Here is a 22,404-nt window from a genome sequence, read left to right on the forward strand (position 1 = left end):
GGAGTTTAAATTTAAGTTGTTGTAGTTTTTAAATTTAAATTGTTGTAGTTTTTAAATTTAAGTTGTAGTTTTTTAATATAAGTTGTAGTTTTTAAATTTAAATTGTTGTAGTTTTTAAATTTAAGTTGTTGTAGTTTTTAAATTTAAATAATAAATTATGTTTGGCCCTCGGTTGAAGAAGGGTTTTTGTCACAGAGCTATGTTTGGCCCTATGGCTCTTTGGCCCTCAGTTAGAGATGGTAAGAAATATGGCCCTACACTGTTCATTAAAATATTAATTTTTTGGAGGGCTAGAGGGCTAAAACGAGCCATCTGGCCTTCCTTCGATTGGAGATGGCCTAAAGGGCATGGAATTCAGGCAAACCCATCTTGATTCTATAAATATTTTTCAGTCTATCAAATGCATGTAAGACTCGATAAGTCGTAGGAGTGAGGTTAATGGGAGCTAGCCGATAGTGCAACAGTACCTCTTTTATGAAACCCTTATGTGGAAACTTAAGCCCTAGGCTTAGAAACTATGGATGAATGCAGATGTTTGGTCGAGTTGGATTTAGAGACTTGGGCAACTTAGTGGAAACGCCGATATTGTGTCTCTCCAAATCAAGATGTTGTGTCCTGGAAGCCCATCGATACGTGCTCGATAACTGTCATCTTGAGTTGGAGAGACGCATCATCGACGTCTTAGCAAGTTGCCCGAGTCTCTAGACCTGACCTGAACGAACATTCGCATTCATCCATGGTTCCTAAGTTAAGGGCTTAAGTTTCCACTAGAGGGTTTCATAAAGAAGGTATTGTTGCACTAGTAGTTGGCTCCAACCAACCTCACTTTTACGGCTTATCGGGTCTTGTATACCTTTGACAAATTGAACAAGATTTATGAAATCGAGATGGGTTTGTATGAATTTTATGCCTTTTACCTTCTAAAGATTATCCCGACAAGCTCTCACTCAAACGGCTTGCCGAGTCTTGCATACCTTTGACAAATTGAACAAGATTTATGAAATCAAGATGGGGTTACCTGAATTTCATGCCCTTTACCTCTTAAAGACTATCCCCGCAAACTGTCGCTACTTCTTTCAAAGCCATTTTGCTGGAAGATGGAATGATTCCTGGATCAAGAACCTTCCAACCAAGGACAAAGACTACAATCAAGATGTGCTGAGAGTCGTTAGTGAGTGGGAATAAGACATCAATGGTCCCTGAGTTGCCATGAAACCCATTGTCTCCATGACTTTGGCTGATCTGGCTCGTGGAGTAGGGGTCATCATGGCACACATGATTAATACGACCCACATTATGAACCCTAAGGCTTATCGGGATTGGTCGTGGATCGTGCACCCAAACAGAAACTTGCCTGAAGGTTTGGTAGAAGTAACTAGGAAATATCATGAAAATGTGATAGAGAAGAGGGTTATGGACTACAATGAGAATAAGAAGAAGATCGATAAGGTAGACATAACAGCGAATTAGAAGCCATCAGAGTCAATGGGCAAAATAAGGATGACTATAATAGTTTTTCGAACTGAAGGTAAATTGACGAGGAAGAGAGAACGAGAGAAGATGGTGGATCTCTTATAATCCTCGGGTCCGTCGAGCGTTCTAGCCACCTCAGAGCTTGCACGTTTGGTTGGGGTCTGAAATTATTAAAGTTACGGATGATGCCTAATCGGACTAAAAAATAAGGTACCCTTAAAGAGAAAATGCCCATGAAAGTATAACTGTGGGAATCTGTCAAGGACTTGAACATGGCTCAGTGAAGTTCGGAGTTTGTCAGAGTCTCGTCCACGACTGCCAAATATGTCTTCTGAGAGGCCGATACTGAATTTTCTGTTGAGGTGAATAAGAATGTTTGCAAGTGTTCAAGTTGATAGAGCTTAACTGACTTGGCAAAATCATCAAGGATGAACCTCTATGAAGCTCTCATCTTGATTTCGCTCGGGGCTCCAATCGATCCGCCTGCCTCGGGCATCCATGTTTACCCCCACTACACTCCTACCAAGGCTCATTTATTATCTGTTCTATCGCACACGGCTCCATTAACTTTCCATTCTTTCTATACTCTTCATCTCGTGCGACTATTTCTTTTGCTTTGTCAAAGCCCTCTACTAGGGTAATGTACTCGTAGGCTTACGAAATTGCCTACTAAGCTCGAACTCAATGATGACTCCCTTCTCTGCACTGAGTTTGCGAAGTGAGATAAGCCAGATAATTGCATAGCTACCACCACGTTTAAGAAGGGAGTCCTTATTGAGTTCAAGCTTAGTAGGAAGTTCCGCAAGCTTTACAGATTACTGGGAGAAGCTCTCACCTGATTTCTTGGACCCTATGATTGTGCAGTGAACGAAGCTTCTGCAAGGTTTACCCTTGCGCGAGGAGTTTCTGTGACCATATAAGCAAGGTAGGCGTTGGAGTAGAAGTAGACTCTTCCATATTGTTCAATTATCTCATACCAATTATAGGGATTCTAGTGGTTTCACTGCCTAACTGAGACTTTAGCCATAACAAACGCCTCTTAACATTGAGGGACAAAACCTTGTGGTTGCATCGGAGGCTTTCTATGTCAGAGCTTATACTCTCGTGCATCTCACAAATGAGGTATAGCAATGTCAATAATGAGGAAGAGGTGGTGGTTTATGATCTTCTTTGCCGAACACATGAGGTACATTCTCAGTGATAATTGTCTCAATCGTCAGAGAAGTGACGTCTATTCTAGGAAAGTCTGGATTGTACGATGGATCAGGATGATCAACCATGCATGAAGGTAAGGCTATTTGCAGGGGAATATGAATTTAAATTGTTAGAGCGATGGTTCTAACCTGCACAGACCAAAAACAAGCAAGGACCATTAGATAGAGCGTTGGGGTTGGTGGTTCCCTACGAAGGCACTCTGATAGTCAAGTTAAATTGTGTCTAAGTATGGAAATGATGAGTGTTTTAGGGCTTGTTTGTACCATACTTGACCAATCTCGAAACTACTGAGCATCGGTCAACGTTATACCGTTAAGGACCTAGAAGAGTTTCCATCTAATCATGAGGCTAATCACAACGCAACACGTGTCGACATCAGAAGCCAATCATAACACGACACGTGTCAACATCAGAAGCCAATCACAACACGACACGTGTCAATGTCAGAATGAAACTAGAAACTCTTTTCTATAAATAGAGATCATTCTCTCACAATATTTCCTAATGTCATTTGTACTAAATCATTCACTAGTACTCACTAAAAGAGAGCTTAAACCTATGTACTTGTGTAAACCCTTCACAATTAATGAGAACTCCTCTACTTCATAGACGTAGCCAATCTGGGTGAACCACGTACATCTTGTGTTTGCTTCCCTGTCTCTATCCATTTACATACTTATCCACACTAGTGATCGGAGCAATCTAGCGAAGGTCACAAACTTGACACTTTCTGTTGCACCAAAGTCCTCACTTATTTTGTGCATCAACAGCGCTCATAATGTCTACCCCCGCTTAAGGAGTCAGTTTGGCTATTTATAAGCCAAGAGAAGTCGATCTGAGCTCTCTGATGTTGATCTTAGTGGATAGCTTGAGTGGGAGTCAACAACATAACCTGTTCATTCAGACATGCTTTTTGTCAAGACAATGCAGTCTATCCTCTGCATGGTATGGGCGGACGTATCTGCCATGTTAGTCAATCTGAACGGCACCCCATATGGTTGAATATGTACTGCATCGATTGGACATGGCAATTTGGCGTTTAAGTGGGAGCAGTTGATACGACTAAGCAGCCATGTCGCTCCACTCCGCCCGGAGTTATATCATTCCGCAAGCGGAGCGAAAAGCTATGATCGTGCCGAGAACCACCTGATTGGATCATCTCCTCGTGAGGAGATGTGTGGCTCTATGCCCACTCCGAGTTAGTACCGCTGGAGTTGATTTGATTGTTCATAGTTCCAGGAAGGTGAAAATTATGGTTTTACGCCTAATGTTTGTGGAAAAATGAAAGTTGGGCCCAATTAGGAAAAAAAAGGGTGAAACGTTAATTAACACTTTCTTACTGATGAAGAAATACTCCGAATAAAGATCTCTGTGTCTGGAGCCTAAGGACTACAAGATTTGAACCACTTATTTTAAATCATTCGGCCTTTATGAACCCGTTTTACTAGCCCACTAGACACAAATCAATGGTTCGGATCTCTCTCTTCAACGGTCCGGATCTTCTGGGTTTTGGGCTCTAGACACAAAGATCCGAAGAAGATCTCGATTCGCAATACAGAACTCCTGGTTGCTAGCCTAAAGATCTCGATTCGCAATACATATCTTTGTGTGTCCATCCCTCGTATCGGACAAAATCCCACCTGCAATATTATATATTTTTGCCACCAAAACATGCACAATTTATAGCAATATTGTATTTTCTACCAACTTGATGAATCCAAAACAATTAACATACTATCATATGATCTATAACGTACGGTTGTTTCCTTCCGGTATGAAGCCACCAGTGCCATGTATCAAAGACCAAGACATCAAAGGTTCTCCAAAAATTTCCACTTTGAATCGAATTAAGCACTAGAACACGCCGGCTTCCCTCAAGGACGATATCTACTAGAAAGGCATTGCGCGAGAGCATGATCGAGATGTCGTATGCCTTCACAGTGGGGGAGACAATGCATTAGGATTAAGATAACTAGGTTATCAGTTTGATCTCACTTGGCTTAATATAGCAAATAAAAGAAAAATTGACGAGAAAAGGGGAAAGCTATATATCTCGATAGCTAAGTCTTACTGGAAATTTGAGTACAGATAGGCCTCCAATCTTGACTAGGTCGTACTTAGCTTCTGGTGCTGATTTGTGAATCATGCATGTGAGAAACTGCCATTGATTCAAGCTCAATAAGTCTCCTACAAACAGGATGCACTTCCCTCTCAATCTTTGAAGAAAACTTCTTCCATTAATCATACACGTATAAATGATGATAAAGCAAACATGGTAATAAGTTACATGTCGCAAGCGTATTCATTAAGTAATCTGACTTGCAGTTAAGGTTTAGGCTTTTGATGCTCAATCTAGCTAGACGATTATTTGTATTAGAGTCAGACATAATGCAATAAGATAATTACCAACGAGACCTCAAAGAAGATGAAAAGAGATCGAACAAACCGTATGTATATACATACCTCGGTATCTGGCACGAAGTTGGCTGCCATCTGTATTTCTGATACTCCTTGTCCTATCGTCCATGGTTTTGGCAATTAAACTCCTTCTCTATGAATGGACAGTCAGTGGAAGTGTAGAGAGGATAAGACCTATCATAAACCCATTTCCCCTGGAAAAGGTCACAGCTTCCAATCCTTACAACATTTTTCTTTGGGTCTGGGCTTCCATTACTCTCTTTTACCAAGAGTAAAACTGCCTCTCCCATTAAACTGCTCAACTAAAAATTCCATGGTGAACAACAAATCTGGACCTCCAACGAACCAAAGCCTCCAACGATGCTCTGATACCAATTGTTGTGCCTTGGCCCGTTCGTTAGTACAGAAACGAGATTCAAATTGCAACCTCACCAAATCACACTCAGCTGAACAGAATAAAATACAAGAAATAAAGATACCGAGAAATTTACGAGGTTCGGCAAAAACATGCTTACGTCCCCGGAGAGATATTGCTCTTCACTATGAATAACAGTATAAGTACACATGAGTTAAATCAACATAACTCAATCCTGAATCCCTTGCACATCCACTCATAGAATTTTCCCAAGAGCCTCACTCTACCCCAAGAGTTCTTTCACTAGAATACTTTTCACTTTAGCTCTCTTGATTTTCTCTCAACCCATGTTCAACCTTTCCCATGGGAGAGCCAAATGCTCTCTCCACCTTGGATGCTTACCTTCCCATTTTCTAAGCATTCCTCAATGCACAAATGTTGTATCTAGTTATAGGCATACACTAGTAACTATGCCAACAACCAAGACCAAAAAGTCTTAAGTTCACATGACATAATTATTACCTAGCCTACCTAGCATGCACTAAAGTCTATACCTAGTCTATAAAGTACAAATTTTCTCCATTTGTCATTTAATGCATAGAAGAGAAAACATGCACAATTGTGTGCAAGCAAACACAAAGTCAAGTCTTGCTTGCTTCCAAATTTGCTTGTGGTAGTCACCACGTCTTCAATTGTTGTCAACACATGACTCATAATTACTCACAAATGTATGAGCCAAACACAACAATTTGATCGTTCATAGTTCTAGGAAGGTGAAAATTATGGTCTTACACCTGATGTTTGTGGAAAAATGAAAGTCGGGCCCAATTAGGAAAAAAAACAAAGGTGAAACGTTAATTAACACTTTCCTACTGAAAAATGAAGCAATACTCCAAAGAAAGATCTTTGGGTCTGGAGCCTAAGGACTACAAGATTTGAACCACTTATTTTAAATCATGCAGCCTTTATGAACCCGTTTTACTAGCCACTAGACACAAATCAATGGGTCGGATCTCTCTCTTCAACGGTCCGGATCTCCTAGTCCTTGGACTCTAGACACAAAGATCCCGAGAAGATCTCGATTCACAACACGGAGCTCCTGGTTGCTAGCCTAATGATTTATTATTCATCAATCAAAAGTAAAAAAATTATCAATTCAGCTTTGGAAGAGTGCTGCAATTAGAATTTGATTCCAAGAATCTGGAACACCAGGAAGACACCAGTGAGTGCAGTCTGTGCCGCGGCGGCCGCCGTATCCATAGACTGAAGGGTGACCGTCTTTTCTTAGTTGTGAAAGTGTTGTTATGTCGAGCAAATGAACTGGCTTAAACACTATGCGCAAAACCTTTTTTAGGACAATTTCTGCTGGATGTGAACCTCCTGGATAATGTGACCCGAACACTGGTTCTGTTTGTCCTCGGCAGTTCTCCGACTTTGCATCACCCCATTCTCTTGGACTAGATGATCATATTTTAGCACAAATAGAAAAAAGATCAGGCCAATATGTTATGGGAAACAATGCTTAATCAAGACAGAAATTTCAAATATGCTCCATATATACATATTCTAACTCCTATGCTACACATTTAAGTTTAACCTAAATGTACGTATATACATATGAACTCATCTGGCAGTCCAAGAGTCAATATTGGATATGAAGTTTTACTTTAGCCTTAATTAATTTGCAGTAGTAATTGACCAAAAAAAAACATTTTACATTAGTAAAAACAAAAGGATTTTTTAGTAAAAATTGTTTCTTTTTATATTTCCTTTTCTTTTATTAACTTAAGTTGAAAATAAAACATTCATGTACTGACCTATAAGTTCAAAATTAAAATATTGGTTTACTAAGCAATCAGTACTATGATCTACTAGTATTCTTCTTCATTTGTAAACGAGGTATCTCAGGTTCGATTCACGTGTAATGGATTATAAGGGAGAAATTTTTGCTTGCACAATTACTTACTTCATGTGATCTGGAGAAACACCCTGGAAGAAGACCTGAGTTTTAGTAGAATCAACACTGGAATCTACCCATCTTGCCCATGTCCTCAGAGCTGTCTCGTAAGCCACCATGCGATCCATGTCTTTGTGTGTCCGTCCCTCGTATCGGACAAAATCCCACCTGCAATATTATATATTTTTGCCACCAAAACATGCACAATTTATAACAATATTGTATATTCTACCAACCTGATGAATCCAAAACAATTAAAATACTATCATATGATCTATAACGTACGGTTGTTTCCTTCCAGTATGAAGCCACCAGTGCCATGTATCAAAGACCAAGACGTCAAAGGTTCTCCAAAAATTTCCACTTTGAATCGAATCGAGCACTAGAACACGCCGGCTTCCCTCAAGGACGATATCTACTAGAAAGGCATTGCGCGAGAACATGATCGAGATGTCGTATGCCTTCACAGTGGGGGAGACAATGCGTTAGGATTAAGATAACTAGGTTATCAGTTTGATCTCACTTGGCTTAATATAGCAAATAAAAGAAAAATTGACGAGACAAGGGGAAAGCTATATATCTCGATAGCTAAGTCTTACTGGAAATTTGAGTACAGATAGGCCTCCAATCTTGACTAGATCGTACTTAGCTTCTGGTGCTGATTTGTGAATCATGCATGTGAGAGACTGCCATTGATTCAAGCTCAGTGAGTCTCCTACAAACAGGATGCGCTTCCCTCTCAATCTTTGAAGAAAACTTCTTCCAGTGATCCTACACGTATAAATGATGATAAAGCAAACATGGTAATAAGTTGGATGTCGCAAGCGTATTCATTAAGTAATCTGACTTGCAGTTAAGGTTTAGGCTTTTGATTCTCAATCTAGCTAGACGATTATTTGTATTAGAGTTAGACACAGTGCAATAAAATAATTACCAACGAGACCTCAAAGAAGATGAAAAGAGATCGAACAAACCGTATGTATATACATACCTCGGTATCTGGCACGAAGTTGGCTGCCATCTGTATTTCTGATACTCCTTATCCGGTCGTCCATGGTTTTGGCAATTAAACTCCTTCTCTATGAATGGACAGTCAGTGGAAGTGTAGAGAGGATAAGACCTATCATAAACCCATTTCCCCTGAAAAAGGTCACAGCTTCCAATCCTTACAACATTTTTCGTTGCATTAATATTATCAACACCACCAAAGGCAACTTTCCCTTGGATTTGACACAAAAGACAGAAAACCAATACTGCTGCAACACTTACGGAAATGGAAGTCTCCATGTGTTAGAACGAGAATGTATCACTTCTTGGTTAGAACTGATCTATTGATTTGCCACGTGAGTTTAAATAGTGGTTCTTCCTTTGCTCTTGTATTAAAATCCATAAATTTGTGTATTAGTCTTGCTCAATTGCTTTATTAACTCTTGTTTTATTTAAAGGCTTGAATTTAATAACTAAAGAAACTCCTACCAATTCAAATGAAACTCCTTTCAAAGAGATGCCTTTGTTTTTTTCTCTTAAAACACGGATTGATGATGTACTAAATGTCAAAAATTGTTAGCCTGTTGGCTTCATGCTACTAATGAAATGAGTAAAGCACCCTAACTAACCAATAAAATGTAGTACGAGATCACCAGATATATATTCTTAAGAATAATATATGGATGTTGTATTAGACAATATTTGGGCCACTTGATCTTTAAAAGATATATACTGGCGGAGTGGCTATAAGCGTAGAGGACATCCTTATTGTTTCTTTTGTTTCTTTGTTTCTTTGTTTCTTTGTTTTTAATTTTTGGGTTTGAGATGCCCTTCTTGTTTCGTTTGTTGTAGCTTCTTAGTGGCCTTGGTCCTCCCTAACATGATAAGGTTTTTTTTTTTATTATTATTATTATTTATTTTTATTGTCAAAGGATAACATTATTAGATAGGAACATAAATGTTTACATAAATAGCTAGAGTATTGGTATAACCTAACATGTTAAGGTTTGGGTTTGATTATCTTGTTGTACATGAAACTCAAGAGTAAATTGGATTACTTAGAGCATCCTTATATGAAACTCATGATATTTAATGGCTTATGTCACAATTTGATATTTTGTACAACTTTTTATCCATTCGATATGTTAAATAAAAATGTCATTCTGTAATTTTTTTTTCATCTCTTTGTGGAGTTTAATTGTTGAGACAACTAATCAAATACTTCGAACACACAACAACATTTATTATGAATTGCATCACATATATTAAAAAAAATCATAAAATAAACTTGACGGCTGCTGCCAAATTTGACAGCAGAAGCTTTTGCTTTTAATTGACTTAGCTCCTAAGAAAAAGGTTCAGTGAATTCATTTTCATTTTTTTACTGTTGTACGTTTATATGCAAGTTTTGACATCTCCTGCTCTTAATTTGGCTTTGATTTAGAAGGTGTATTTAATTGAGAATTTAAGAGACTTTAATAGATTTATAAATGCATGGATTTTTATGAATTTTAATTGATTTGTAGAGATTTCATATAAATTTTTTATTCAATTCCCTCGAAATCTCATGGAGAGGGGTGAGATTTGTAGGTGCTTAAAATACACTACGAAATCTCTCTAATTCCCTTTAATTCCTCAACTTTCTCAAATTCTTTAAAATCAATTTCTAATTGAATACACCTGAATTTCTAAGTATTTTAATAAACTATCTTAAAATTATAATTGAATACAGCTTGAATTTCAGATAATCACTTAAAATTCTGATTGAATATCTCTAGATTCATTAAAAGAATTAAAATCCCTCAAAATCCCAATTGAATACACCCCTTAGAGGTTTTCTATTTAAACACCTCATCTTATCTAAGTACACCTCACTATTTTTTTTTCAATTAAATTTTTAATTGTGTGAAATGACCATATAGTACATATTAAGAACGCCCAACCACTGCTCATCCCACCCTCACGACAAACCCACACCCACTCCCGACAACAAGGGCGATTTCGTCGTCGACTCCTACTCCAGTGATCATCCCTTCTTTGACTACTCCTGTCACTGCTCCCTTCCTCTTCTCTGAATATATACTAGCATATGGGTGAATTTTTTTTTTTTTTTTTTTTTAAATAGAAGGAGAGAGAGGAAGAGAGTGATAGACAAGATGGGAGTGGGAAGTTTTTTTTTAATTTAATTTTTTAATTTTTTTTAATTAAAGATATATTAGGATTGTATGTATGTGAGGTTTTGAAAAAAAAAACAAAATTTGGATGTGGGAAATTATATTTCTATCCATATTTCTTATTCATGTTCTGCTTTAATTAGAGGATTAAATTGATAATTTTATAGAATTTTAGTTGATAATAAGTATTTTATTAATTAGTAGAGATTCACGTATAATCAAATATAATTTGCGCCAGTGGAATCTGAAGAACCGAAACAACCTCGTTGGTTAGGAGCAAACCAAACTCTAGGGGTCAAATTAACCACGGCTGGCCACATAAGCGTCCAAACCAAACCCTAGGGCCTAATTCCTGTTGTATAAGTCACACTGTATATTCATATACAGTGGATATACAGTGAACAAAACTTCAAAGTTTTGTATGACATTGATATTGCACCGGTTATTTTATATGACTTGCTAGAGTTTATGGCCAATGAACCACGCTCACTCTTAACTGGAGTCGGAGCGGTTGACGAATCGCTGGAGTGGGGTGCATGTATTTGTCGTGGGGTGGGATTATAGCGTCAGCAGTGGGTGGGTGTTCTTATAGAAGATAACACTTTGCCAACAAGTCATTATGAAAAAGCTCAATTATCGGTGTTGAATTGAAGGAAAAATGATGACTGAGTGAGGAATTCTTGTAGAAAATTATGAACACTTGCCAACATGTCATTATAGTGATCATAGCGTCAGCAATACAGTTTAAGAGTAAGACCACACGTTAGTGGATTGATGATCAAGTCTTATGTGTAGTTACCCTCACCCAATTCCTCATCTCTTAGAGCATTGCCAAGATAAGTTGTAAAACCACTTAAAACTTATTTAATTTAAAGAGCCAACTCTAAAAAACTAATCTCCAACATACCCAATAAAAAGCCTATATTCTAGCAAAATGAATAAACTCTTCAAGTTTTAGGGCAACGGTTCATAAGCTAAATATTAAACAAACAATAAAATTTAAGGGTGGAACCTGTGTGCCAATTAAGAAAAAAATGAAAGAGAGAAGGTGATTTTAGAAAATGAGTAGGTTGGGTTTTTGACACATCCCGACCCGGAATGTCCACTTGGACTTCCGAATAAAGCTGTGTTGGTCGACACTTGGAAGGTGACGAAGCCATAAAGTGTAGTGATGTGGAAAATGTGTATAAATTTAAACCTAAAAGTAGAGTGCGCTGTGAGAGAGAATGAACATATTTCACACGTGATGTCAGAGTATAAGACAGTATAGTAAGATAAGGTGAGAATTAGACCATCGAAGGTAATCGTCTACACCAAGATTTGCCAAGAATCCTCATCGACATGTAAGCTCAGCAATAAAACCTAGAGGGGCGAAAAACAAGGGTAAGTGGGCCTACAAACAAATCTTTGTAAAAACCTTTTCAAAAACATAATAACTCCTCGCTGTAAAACCAGTATAATTTCCAAAATATACATACTACATATAGTAAGAAAATACTTACCGTAACTTGCAAAATCTCAAGAATTCATTAGGGCACAATATCTCGTAAATAAGGGCATGACATCCATAATCACAAAATCTCACATAAGCAATATATCATATCGAGTGCTTATCGACATATGCTGACACACGAGTTCATGTAGAGGTATTTTGACATGAACATGACTGGGTGTAATAATAATATACGCTCTAGTACTACAATCACATGAAGACTGGTACTATGCGCAACACATACGAGTCGGAGTTGCCTATGGCAACCTTTATGACAGGACTGGCACCTACAATGGATCCAAAGTCAGCGTACGGTGAGATGTGCACATAAACGCGAAAGACTAGCCCTGGCTTGGACGAGTACCAACACCAGTGCAGCAAAGGATGAGCAGATAACATCAATATAGTCATGCCACAGCCATTCAACAATTCTAATCAATATCGTACTATTCATGACATAAATATAATTAAGTCATCTCCTTATAGTAAGCTTACATGTGCATCCCGTAGGATTATTTCATCATTTCCCAACAATAAGGTATTTCTTATAAACATTAATTTAATCATGGGAATCGCATAAAGAAAACTAACCAATATATATATATATATAAAGAAAAGACCCATTCACAGATCATGTCGCCCAGTCGAACCTGCCTCGTAGCATCGAGAGTCCTTGCGATACATTTCGCCTAAAAACGAAACTATTTAGGTAAATATAACGTGCTAATGAAATTACATGTCTTCATACAAAGTACGGCTAATAAATGAACTATCTTAAAACTGTTGAATTTCGGAAAACGGACGGCAGATTCAGAATCAGTGCGTCAAAATACGCAAATGAGGGTCCCCATCAAATTTTACAAAATGTTAACGGTTAACCCTAAAAGTCAACCGATGTATATATTATCTAGGATAACTCACTAATCAATATAGGCCCACTAAACCTTATATAGTCTCTAGGAATACTGATTTTAATATTTAAGATCAATTCGTAGCATATTGTCCAAAAGTCAAGTCTTTATCAAAGGTGAGGTCCACAACCCTACACAAGTCAATATGGAACATCCGCCCATGGATTTCCAATCCGAAACTTCCCAAAATCCACACTATGCTTCTAGAACAACATACTAAAACTTCTTTACGATCCAATGGTCGGATCTCCGCCAATTTCTAGAATTAGGTTGCTATCAACGTTTGTTTTACAAACTTAGAAATTCAATTTGGGAAGATCCGTACATCGGATCCCCAATCCATTACTTCCTATGGTCCTCAAATATTACATACTATAACATATTAAAGTTCGGTGATGATCCAATGGTCGGATCGTCAAATCATAAAATGGTCAAGTGGCATTGTATTCCATACTAGGTTCAAACTATCGAACTATATCAAACGGTTATCAAATTGAAATCAAAACATTAAATTTAACTTAAAAAAGTAGGGTCGGCCCACTAGCCACACGCTGCCGTGCGTGGTGATTTTAGACGACTAGAAACCCACTTTTTTTACTAACTCCAAATTCTACCAAAATTTACAAGAAGATAGAGCTCAACAAGAGGAACAAGTTTTATACTTGCCACGAAGTCCAAAAGTGGACGGAAGATGGTCAATTTTCCGATAAAGCCAACAGGTGCCCAAAGCTTCCCAGCGTCAATTCATTGCCTAGGGTGGTCCAACGGGGTCAAATCTAGTCGGGATTTACTCCTGGGATGATGGGCTACAAAACCCAAGTGGTGGCATCAGCCATCGCTTTGCCGATTCACAGGAAAAAGGAAAAGGGTGGCCGGAGCACCATTGGTTTTCATCGAGTTTTGTGCCTCACACCGCCACGTACGGTGGTTAATCAAGGTGGTTCTTGGTTGGGTTTTGTAGAGGGGAGTGAGCTTCACGATGGTGGTGGTGGTGTCGAAAAAATCCGCCAGAGTTGGCCGAAATCGGCGTCAGAAAATGGGAGGTCACAGGGGTTCTAGGCTTTTGGGCCAGTTTCCTCAAATGGAAACTTCCTAATTTGGCTAACTAATTATAGAGACTTAGTACTAATAGTAAGTCCAAATGTCTAAAGGGTCTCACTACTTCCGAGGCTTGTAACTTCTCCGTTCTAACTCAGAATTAAGGTCTGTTTGCTCCCACGCATTCGTACCATCGAGTACTTCGAGAATAGGGTAAAATAACAGCCTGTTCGCATCACGAATTGACGGTCAACAATCTCGTTTCAAGGGCATTTTCTTTCATTCATTCCTTTAAAATTAATAAAATCATAAAAGTAGGGATGGGTTATCACATTTTTTCTTTTTGAATTGATTGATAATAAAATATGCAAAATTTGTTGAAAAAGAGAGTGCTGTTCGACTAGAAAAAATTAACAAAATTGTTAGAGATGCTCTTACCAGATATTGTTTGCTTCTAGTGTTTCCTCTTTGTACAGGAATGCTATCTTCAATAATATCATACCGATACTTCCTCAAAAGGTTAAAAGTGAATCCTTTACGTAAATGGGAAAATGATTTGCAATATTCTTTTTCTTTTTTAATCATATGAACTATCGCTAATCATGATCAATAGCATATATAAGGTATGCATGCTTATAACTGAGAGGTCACACATACTAACAAAAAAAGCACAAATTCACAATTACAAATTTCTCAAGAGACCAATACAATTCATTAATCGAGGAGGACCTACATCCAACCATTTGGAAAATTAAGACTTACGAGGATCAAAACGTTGTAACTCATAAAACTAGTGTAAATGCACCACGAGAAAAGGACCACATCGCTCTCTAATGATGTTGTAATCGTCGATGAAGAAACATGTCTATGAATCACCTCAAACAAACGTTAAAAAGCTTCTTGCTTATAGTCTTTTGTCATGTGCACAAACCATTATAAATGCCAAAATCACTGCCTCGATTTTTAATGATGATCGTTGCTCAAAGATCTAGATTTAAGCAATAAGCCATAGTCGCTCCCAAAGGTTCCTCTTGAGAGAGAGCGACCACAACCACGAAAAACCATATTATGTGGATTCCATTAAGTTGTTCTAGAATCCTAATTCTCATATGGTTTCGCTAAGTAGTTCAAATTTGGGATCTAATGAATCATGCTTGTCAAATTCCATGGAGTGGTTCTAGGACTATGTTTTCATGCTAAAGTTTCATGAGGGGTCTCGAAACCCTATAATGCGTAGGCTTGGACCTAGCCATGTCATCCTAGCTCTATAGTTTGTTTTATGTATGGAAGAGAGGATTACTGATCTGGAAAACTCGAGATGACATGTATGACTGTGGGGAAAAACGTTTTTAGGATGTGTTAGCATTGTTAGAAAACCTATGATGGAGAAAATGTGAATTGGTACTTACGTCTTTATAGCATAGCCTGCTTAGTGAATCCTAGTAATATTGTGAACCACAGTTTTCTTACTACTCACACAAGCTTCAAAGCTTATTTGGGTTTTATTTGCTTGGTGTATAGGGTTGAAAAAAATTCCCGAAAATCCTGAACCAAATAAAAAAAAAATCCTTAACTTAACCAAAAATGTCACAAACCAAAATTCCCGAAATTTTTGGGATGAAATACCGAACTGATCCTGAAATTTCGGTATGAGATTTGGTATTGTCTACTCAATCATTCGATTATCCCATACCGAACATAAAATAAATAATAATAAAAGAAATATATATATATATATATATATTATACATTTGAATTGTTGCTAGCTAACTACTAGTAGTAATATAATTGGTGTGGTCTACAGGTAGTAACTATAGCCCTTTATCGCCACATCTGCTGGTACAAACCTTCCACAAATGTGTCTATTTCTTCAACACGAAATTGTATTTTTAGTTTTCAAACATATTAGGTTTGTAACTTATTTTTTTGCTTTTGGGTTGGTTACTTATTTTATTTTGGTTGCATGTTAATTTAACTATATGAATGATTGCTATTTCAATTTGTATGAAATTTGGGAATACCAAACCATCTTGAAATACCGAAAATATTTGGGAATTCCGAAAATTGGGAATACCGAAATTTTGGTTTGGGATAGCCTTCAAATTCCTGTCCTAAAAATTTTCGGTTTGGGATTCGGAATCCCATTTTTAGTTTGAAATCCCATACCGAACCACTCCTATCGGTACATCACTCCCACAGTGCAGTACCGCTTTGTAGGCTGGTTCCTTGCCTTTATTTGGAGTTCAAATGTAGCTGTATTGGGGTTGAGCATTTGGAGTGACTAGGTTCCTTGCCTTTATTTATCTTTCATTTCAGTACTTCACTTTGCGAGCCTACAGAAGCACTTTGTTTATGCATTTTATTAAAATACTGAATCTAATTTGAATTTCTATATTGTTGTATAGTTACGTTATGACATTATGTGTCGATCTTGGATATCTCAAAATCGATACGTGACAAAATCAGTTTAATTCGGTCCAGTTTGATTTGTCGTTTTTTCGGATTTTCAGTCAAAAAGGCCAGACCCAGTTGATAATTCGTGTGGTCTTCTTTTTGGGCCTAGTAACCAAAGAAAATACCCGCTTTGGGGTTATCCGCGACCCAAACACATTTTATTAAGTTTAATTATTGGATCCAAAACCGACATGCCGTTTTGTGCGGACAATACTGCGCTCTCGCTGCGAGTCTGCGACCAAAATCAAAGGTACTGGCAACCAAAAACCCTAACAATTGCCATAACCGCTGAAAATCTTCCCCCCTTTTAATCCAGTTCATCGCAAAACCTAGCTATAATCGTCTTCGAATCGATCAATCCTACCGGAAACAATGGCGGCTGCCGACGACGGTCTGAAGAAGTTGGAGTACCTTTCGCTGGTCTCCAAAGTCTGTTCAGAGCTCGAGACGCATCTAGGGTTTGGGGACAAAGTTCTGGCGGAGTTCATCACCGAAATCGGACGGAGCTGTGAGACGGTGGACGAATTCGACGCCCGATTGAAGGAGAACGGCGCAGAGATGCCCGACTACTTCGTCCGTACACTCCTCACTATTATACACGCAATCCTCCCTCCGAAGCCGAAGCCGGAGAAGGACGCCTCGAAGAAAGACGGCGCTTCTGAAGGTAAGAAAACCAAGTTTAAGGCTTTGGCTATTGCTGATAATAGAGATAGAGTTAAGGAGATTGATAAGGAAATTGAGATGGAGACTAGGGAGAAGCACACCGACGGAGAGGAGCGGGACGGAGAGCGTGAAGACGATAGGCGGAGGGGTAGGGATAAATATAGGGATGGAGATAGAGATAGAGATAGAGATCGGGATCGTGATAGGCACAGAGGTAGGGATAGAGATGGGAGAGGCAGGGGAAGGGATAGGCATGATAGAGACGAGAGGCGTAGAGATTCACATTATAATGATGATGATGGGGAAAGAGGGAGGCGTAGAGATTCACATTATAATGATGATGATGGGGAAAGGGGGAGGCATACAGATCGATACGGTAAGCATAAGAGAGATGGGTATGAAGAGAATGGAATTGAAAGAGAAGATGATGATAGGAGAGGTAATAGGGATAGGCAGAATGGTCCTAGTAAGAACCTTTCCGATGAACCCGAATTGTACCAGGTGTATAAGGGTAGGGTTTCGAGAGTGATGGACACCGGTTGCTTTGTTCAGTTAAATGATTTGAGAGGGAAGGAAGGTTTGGTTCATGTTTCACAGATGGCAACTCGGCGAATTAGTAATGCTAAGGATTTGGTGAAGAGGGATCAGGAAGTTTATGTTAAGGTGATTTCTGTTTCGGGTCAGAAGTTGAGCCTTTCGATGAGGGATGTTGATCAGCATTCTGGGAAGGATTTGCTTCCGTTGAAGAAGAGCTCAGAGGATGATGCTTATAGGACCAACACGTCGGTGTCTAGAGACGGACCTGTGACTAGGACTGGTCTTTCTGGGATTAGGATTGTGGAAGAGGATGATGTTGGTCCATCACGCCGGCCATTGAAGCGAATGAGCTCACCTGAGAAGTGGGAAGCCAAACAGTTAATTGCCTCAGGTGTTTTGGGTGTGACAGAGTACCCAATGTATGATGATGAAGCAGATGGGATGCTATATCAAGAAGAGGGAGCTGAGGAAGAGCTTGAGATTGAGATCAATGAGGATGAGCCGGCCTTTTTGAATGGGCAGACCAGGTATTCTGTGGATATGTCCCCTGTAAAAATCTTTAAGAATCCAGAAGGGTCTTTGAGTCGTGCAGCTGCACTTCAGTCTGCACTCATTAAGGAGCGTAGAGAAGTGCGAGAGCAGCAGCAAAGAACCATGTTGGATTCCATCCCAAAGGATCTGAATCGTCCCTGGGAAGATCCAATGCCAGAGACTGGTGAGAGGCATCTTGCCCAGGAGCTTAGAGGTGTTGGTTTGTCTGCATATGATATGCCTGAGTGGAAGAAGGATGCTTTTGGGAAAACCATCAGCTTTGGGCAGAGGTCTAAGCTATCAATTCAGGAACAGAGGCAGAGCTTGCCTATATACAAGCTGAAGAAAGAATTGGTTCAGGCGGTGAATGAGAATCAAGTGCTCGTCGTCATTGGTGAGACTGGTTCTGGTAAGACAACCCAGGTAACACAGTATCTTGCAGAAGCGGGTTACACGACAAAGGGAAAGATTGGATGTACACAGCCCCGTAGGGTTGCTGCAATGTCCGTAGCCAAGAGGGTGGCTGAAGAGTTTGGTTGTCGTTTGGGGGAGGAAGTTGGATATGCTATTCGTTTTGAGGATTGCACTGGACCAGATACTGTCATCAAGTACATGACCGATGGTATGCTTCTTAGGGAGATTTTGATTGATGAGAACCTTTCCCAATATTCTGTGGTCATGCTTGATGAAGCTCATGAGAGGACAATCCACACAGATGTTCTTTTTGGATTACTGAAGAAGCTTCTGATTCGGAGACCAGACCTTCGTTTGATTGTCACCTCTGCTACTTTGGATGCAGAGAAGTTTTCAGGTTATTTCTTCGACTGTAACATATTTACTATCCCTGGGAGAACTTTTCCTGTTGAGATACTCTACACCAAGCAGCCAGAAAGTGACTACCTTGATGCATCTCTAATTACTGTCCTACAAATCCACTTAACAGAACCTGAAGGTGATATCCTTCTCTTCTTGACTGGACAAGAAGAGATTGATTTTGCATGCCAGTCTCTTTATGAGAGGATGAAGGGTCTTGGTAAAAATGTTCCTGAGTTAATTATTCTACCAGTATATAGTGCCCTTCCTAGTGAAATGCAGTCAAGGATATTTGATCCTGCCCCGCCAGGGAAGAGGAAAGTGGTTGTGGCTACTAATATTGCTGAAGCATCACTGACTATTGATGGGATATTTTATGTCATCGATCCTGGATTTGCAAAGCAAAATGTTTATAACCCAAAGCAGGGGCTGGATTCGCTTGTCATTACTCCAATTTCACAAGCATCAGCCAAGCAACGAGCTGGGCGTGCTGGACGCACAGGGCCTGGGAAATGTTACCGCCTCTACACTGAGAGTGCATACCGTAATGAGATGTCCCCTACTTCAATTCCAGAAATCCAGAGGATAAATCTTGGGACTACTACACTTACAATGAAAGCCATGGGGATAAATGATCTCCTGTCTTTTGATTTTATGGATCCTCCTTCACCGCAAGCACTCATTTCTGCCATGGAACAACTGTACAGTTTGGGAGCACTGGACGAGGAGGGGCTGCTGACCAAATTGGGTAGGAAGATGGCTGAGTTTCCTCTCGATCCACCGTTATCTAAGATGCTACTCGCTAGTGTAGACCTTGGATGTAGTGATGAGATCTTGACCATCATTGCAATGATTCAGACAGGCAATATCTTTTACAGGCCTAGGGAAAAACAAGCCCAGGCTGATCAGAAGAGAGCTAAGTTTTTCCAGCCAGAGGGAGACCATCTGACTTTACTTGCAGTCTATGAGGCTTGGAAAGCTAAGAATTTCTCAGGTCCGTGGTGTTTTGAGAACTTTGTTCAGTCTCGATCCTTGAGGAGGGCACAGGATGTCAGAAAACAGCTTCTGAGCATCATGGACAAGTAAGTAATTCTCATTCATCTTGCTGTTTGTGTCATGCCTGTTCCTCTAGTTTATCTTTTTGTGTATGTGGTGGTCGCATTGGTTCTTTTATTTTTTTTTATTTTTTTTTTATTTCACGTGTATGCAAGGTTCTAAAAAATGTGATGAACATGATCTGGTTTTCAGTCTTTTCCTAATTGCATCTTTAGAATTGCAGTTATTATTACGTGGTGGAAACGCTGAGTGCTGTTCAGGCCTAGTTTATGTCTAACAGTCCAGATCTGATACATGAGAGGGACATTATGAATTGCCACGTGACTTCAACTTTGTTTTTTCAGAGAGTTATCTCACCAGTACCTGTTCACTGCATTTGTTTAGGGAGTAGTGCACTATCTTTTTGACTTCCATTTTGTTTGTAGCTAATTGCCCCAGTAGTTTTTCTTAAGACGTGCTCTCTTTGTTTTCCCATCTTGGAACAGTTGATAGAGGAGGCCCATTGGCCTCCGCTATTAAGGGATGAGACCCTCATCAATTGTCATAACATCATCATTTAAATTCCAGGATAGTACAATGTAGCATCATCGTAAAAAGCATTACACTTCAAGCATCAGAGTCCTTGTTTGTTTGTACTATAATGTAACGTCTCTACTATCACTTCTTTGTTTTTGTTTATTTTACCATGTAAAGTAGAGGACTGGTCAATGGATTTAAGTTCAGTATTAGGATTTGAAGATGAAATTGCGATCTGACTGCTGATTGTGGATTTCAGGTATAAATTGGACGTGGTCAGTGCAGGAAAGAATTTTACAAAGATCAGGAAGGCAATTACAGCAGGTTTCTTCTTCCATGGTGCTAGAAAGGACCCACAGGAGGGTTATAGAACCCTAGTCGAGAACCAGCCAGTTTATATTCACCCAAGCAGTGCTCTCTTCCAGAGACAACCAGATTGGGTTATCTACCATGAGCTGGTTATGACTACAAAGGAGTACATGCGCGAGGTGACGGTTGTTGACCCCAAATGGCTAGTAGAACTGGCACCAAGGTTCTTCAAAGTATCAGATCCCACAAAGATGAGTAAGCGCAAGCGTCAGGAACGAATTGAACCCTTATATGACAGATACCATGAACCTAACTCTTGGCGTCTTAGTAAGCGTCGTGCTTGATATGTGTTTCATATGCTCCATCATCATGAACTCGGTCGTGGTCTTGTATTGATTTTGCATCAGAGTGTACTCTGTATATATCTTGTAATTCCTCAACGTAATTTTTTTTAACATCGAGGACGAGGACCAGGAATGGTAATTATGGAGAAAATTGCTCTACAAGTTTAGTTTATGTGCCTTGTATCTGAAGTTTGAATGTTGAGGTCTGTTTCTGCTCACACTCATGAATTTTGATGTACCATTTATTTTCTTAATGTTCAACTTGTGTCTTCCCTTTTTGTGTTCGCTTAAAATTACCCAGATTGGATCGAAAAATCTAAAGGGCTGTTGATAACCTTTTTGGTTCTAATTTATGGTTTTCAATGATATGAATGATACCAACCAAACCCTAAATTATTTTAGTTCCTATTTACTACTTTAAAACTTGAAATCATCTAGGGAAGATGTTACATTCTAAGCATTCTTATGTGTAATTAGAGGTATATCCTCGCTTTCTTTATCTCTCGTCCCATGGCAATTCGATATGGGATAAGAGAGATACCTGTGCGAGGATTTACCCTTTTGTGTCTTTAGACTTTCTCCTGATTTAAAGGGAGAAAAGTGTCATTTTGTAATGTGGTTGGTTGTATGTTCTACCTATAAGTGGAAGGTCTCAAAATCTCGAAGACGATGAGTTCGAATGAAAGTATTATGGCAAGTTCATTAACCATGGAGAAACATGACGAAGCTAAAGGTCGTACCCAGTGCACAAGGCTCCCGCTTTATGCAGGGTCTGGGAGAGGTGAATGTCGGCTAGCCTTACCCTCATTTATGGAAAGGCTGCTCCCAAGTCTCGAACCAGAGACCTACCGCTCATGGACGAAGCTGATACAACAAAATCAAAGAGACGTAATTTAAAAAATATCATATGTTGTCCGTCTAGCAGTGGCAATCAACTACCTGAGACAAAAGGACTATTTAAAATAGCAGTGCTATTTAGACGCTCAAAGCAAACACACTTGCTAACATTTTCTCACATACAATGGTAAACATACCTACGATAAAGATCGTCATCAAGCGTGTCCATTTTTGTATTTAAATAGCTTTTACTGTATTTGAACGAGAGTGAGAGGGCATGGTTTAATGGAACTTAACCTTTTCATTTTACTAGTTTCTTTTGCA

General features: G+C 39.1%; 3 protein-coding genes across 3 annotated transcripts; 1 reads left to right on the forward strand and 2 right to left on the reverse strand.

The window, feature by feature from the left end:
• Positions 1-2,861: 2,861 nt before the first annotated feature.
• On the reverse strand, positions 2,862-8,781 carry LOC126610406 (protein trichome birefringence-like 43). The gene is made up of 5 exons (XM_050278459.1): positions 8,688-8,781; positions 5,152-5,300; positions 4,760-4,875; positions 4,446-4,621; positions 2,862-4,328 (listed from the first exon to the last, which is right to left on the reverse strand). Exons 2-5 carry the CDS (start codon positions 5,213-5,215, stop codon positions 4,259-4,261), a joined length of 426 nt encoding a protein of 141 aa, XP_050134416.1. The 5' UTR covers positions 5,216-5,300; positions 8,688-8,781; the 3' UTR covers positions 2,862-4,258.
• LOC126610405 (protein trichome birefringence-like 43) lies at positions 6,290-8,705 on the reverse strand. The gene is made up of 5 exons (XM_050278458.1): positions 8,410-8,705; positions 8,018-8,189; positions 7,704-7,879; positions 7,428-7,586; positions 6,290-6,918 (listed from the first exon to the last, which is right to left on the reverse strand). The coding sequence occupies exons 1-5, from the start codon at positions 8,703-8,705 to the stop codon at positions 6,618-6,620; spliced, it is 1,104 nt and encodes a 367-aa protein (XP_050134415.1). The 3' UTR covers positions 6,290-6,617.
• Positions 8,782-16,677: 7,896 nt separating the features above from the next.
• Positions 16,678-21,521, forward strand: LOC126610408 (probable pre-mRNA-splicing factor ATP-dependent RNA helicase DEAH5). Its single transcript, XM_050278460.1, has 2 exons — positions 16,678-20,100; positions 20,850-21,521. Exons 1-2 carry the CDS (start codon positions 16,847-16,849, stop codon positions 21,241-21,243), a joined length of 3,648 nt encoding a protein of 1,215 aa, XP_050134417.1. The 5' UTR covers positions 16,678-16,846; the 3' UTR covers positions 21,244-21,521.
• Positions 21,522-22,404: the final 883 nt, after the last annotated feature.

This window comes from Malus sylvestris, chromosome 17 (assembly GCF_916048215.2).
Source record: "Malus sylvestris chromosome 17, drMalSylv7.2, whole genome shotgun sequence".
Lineage (NCBI taxonomy): Eukaryota > Viridiplantae > Streptophyta > Magnoliopsida > Rosales > Rosaceae > Malus > Malus sylvestris.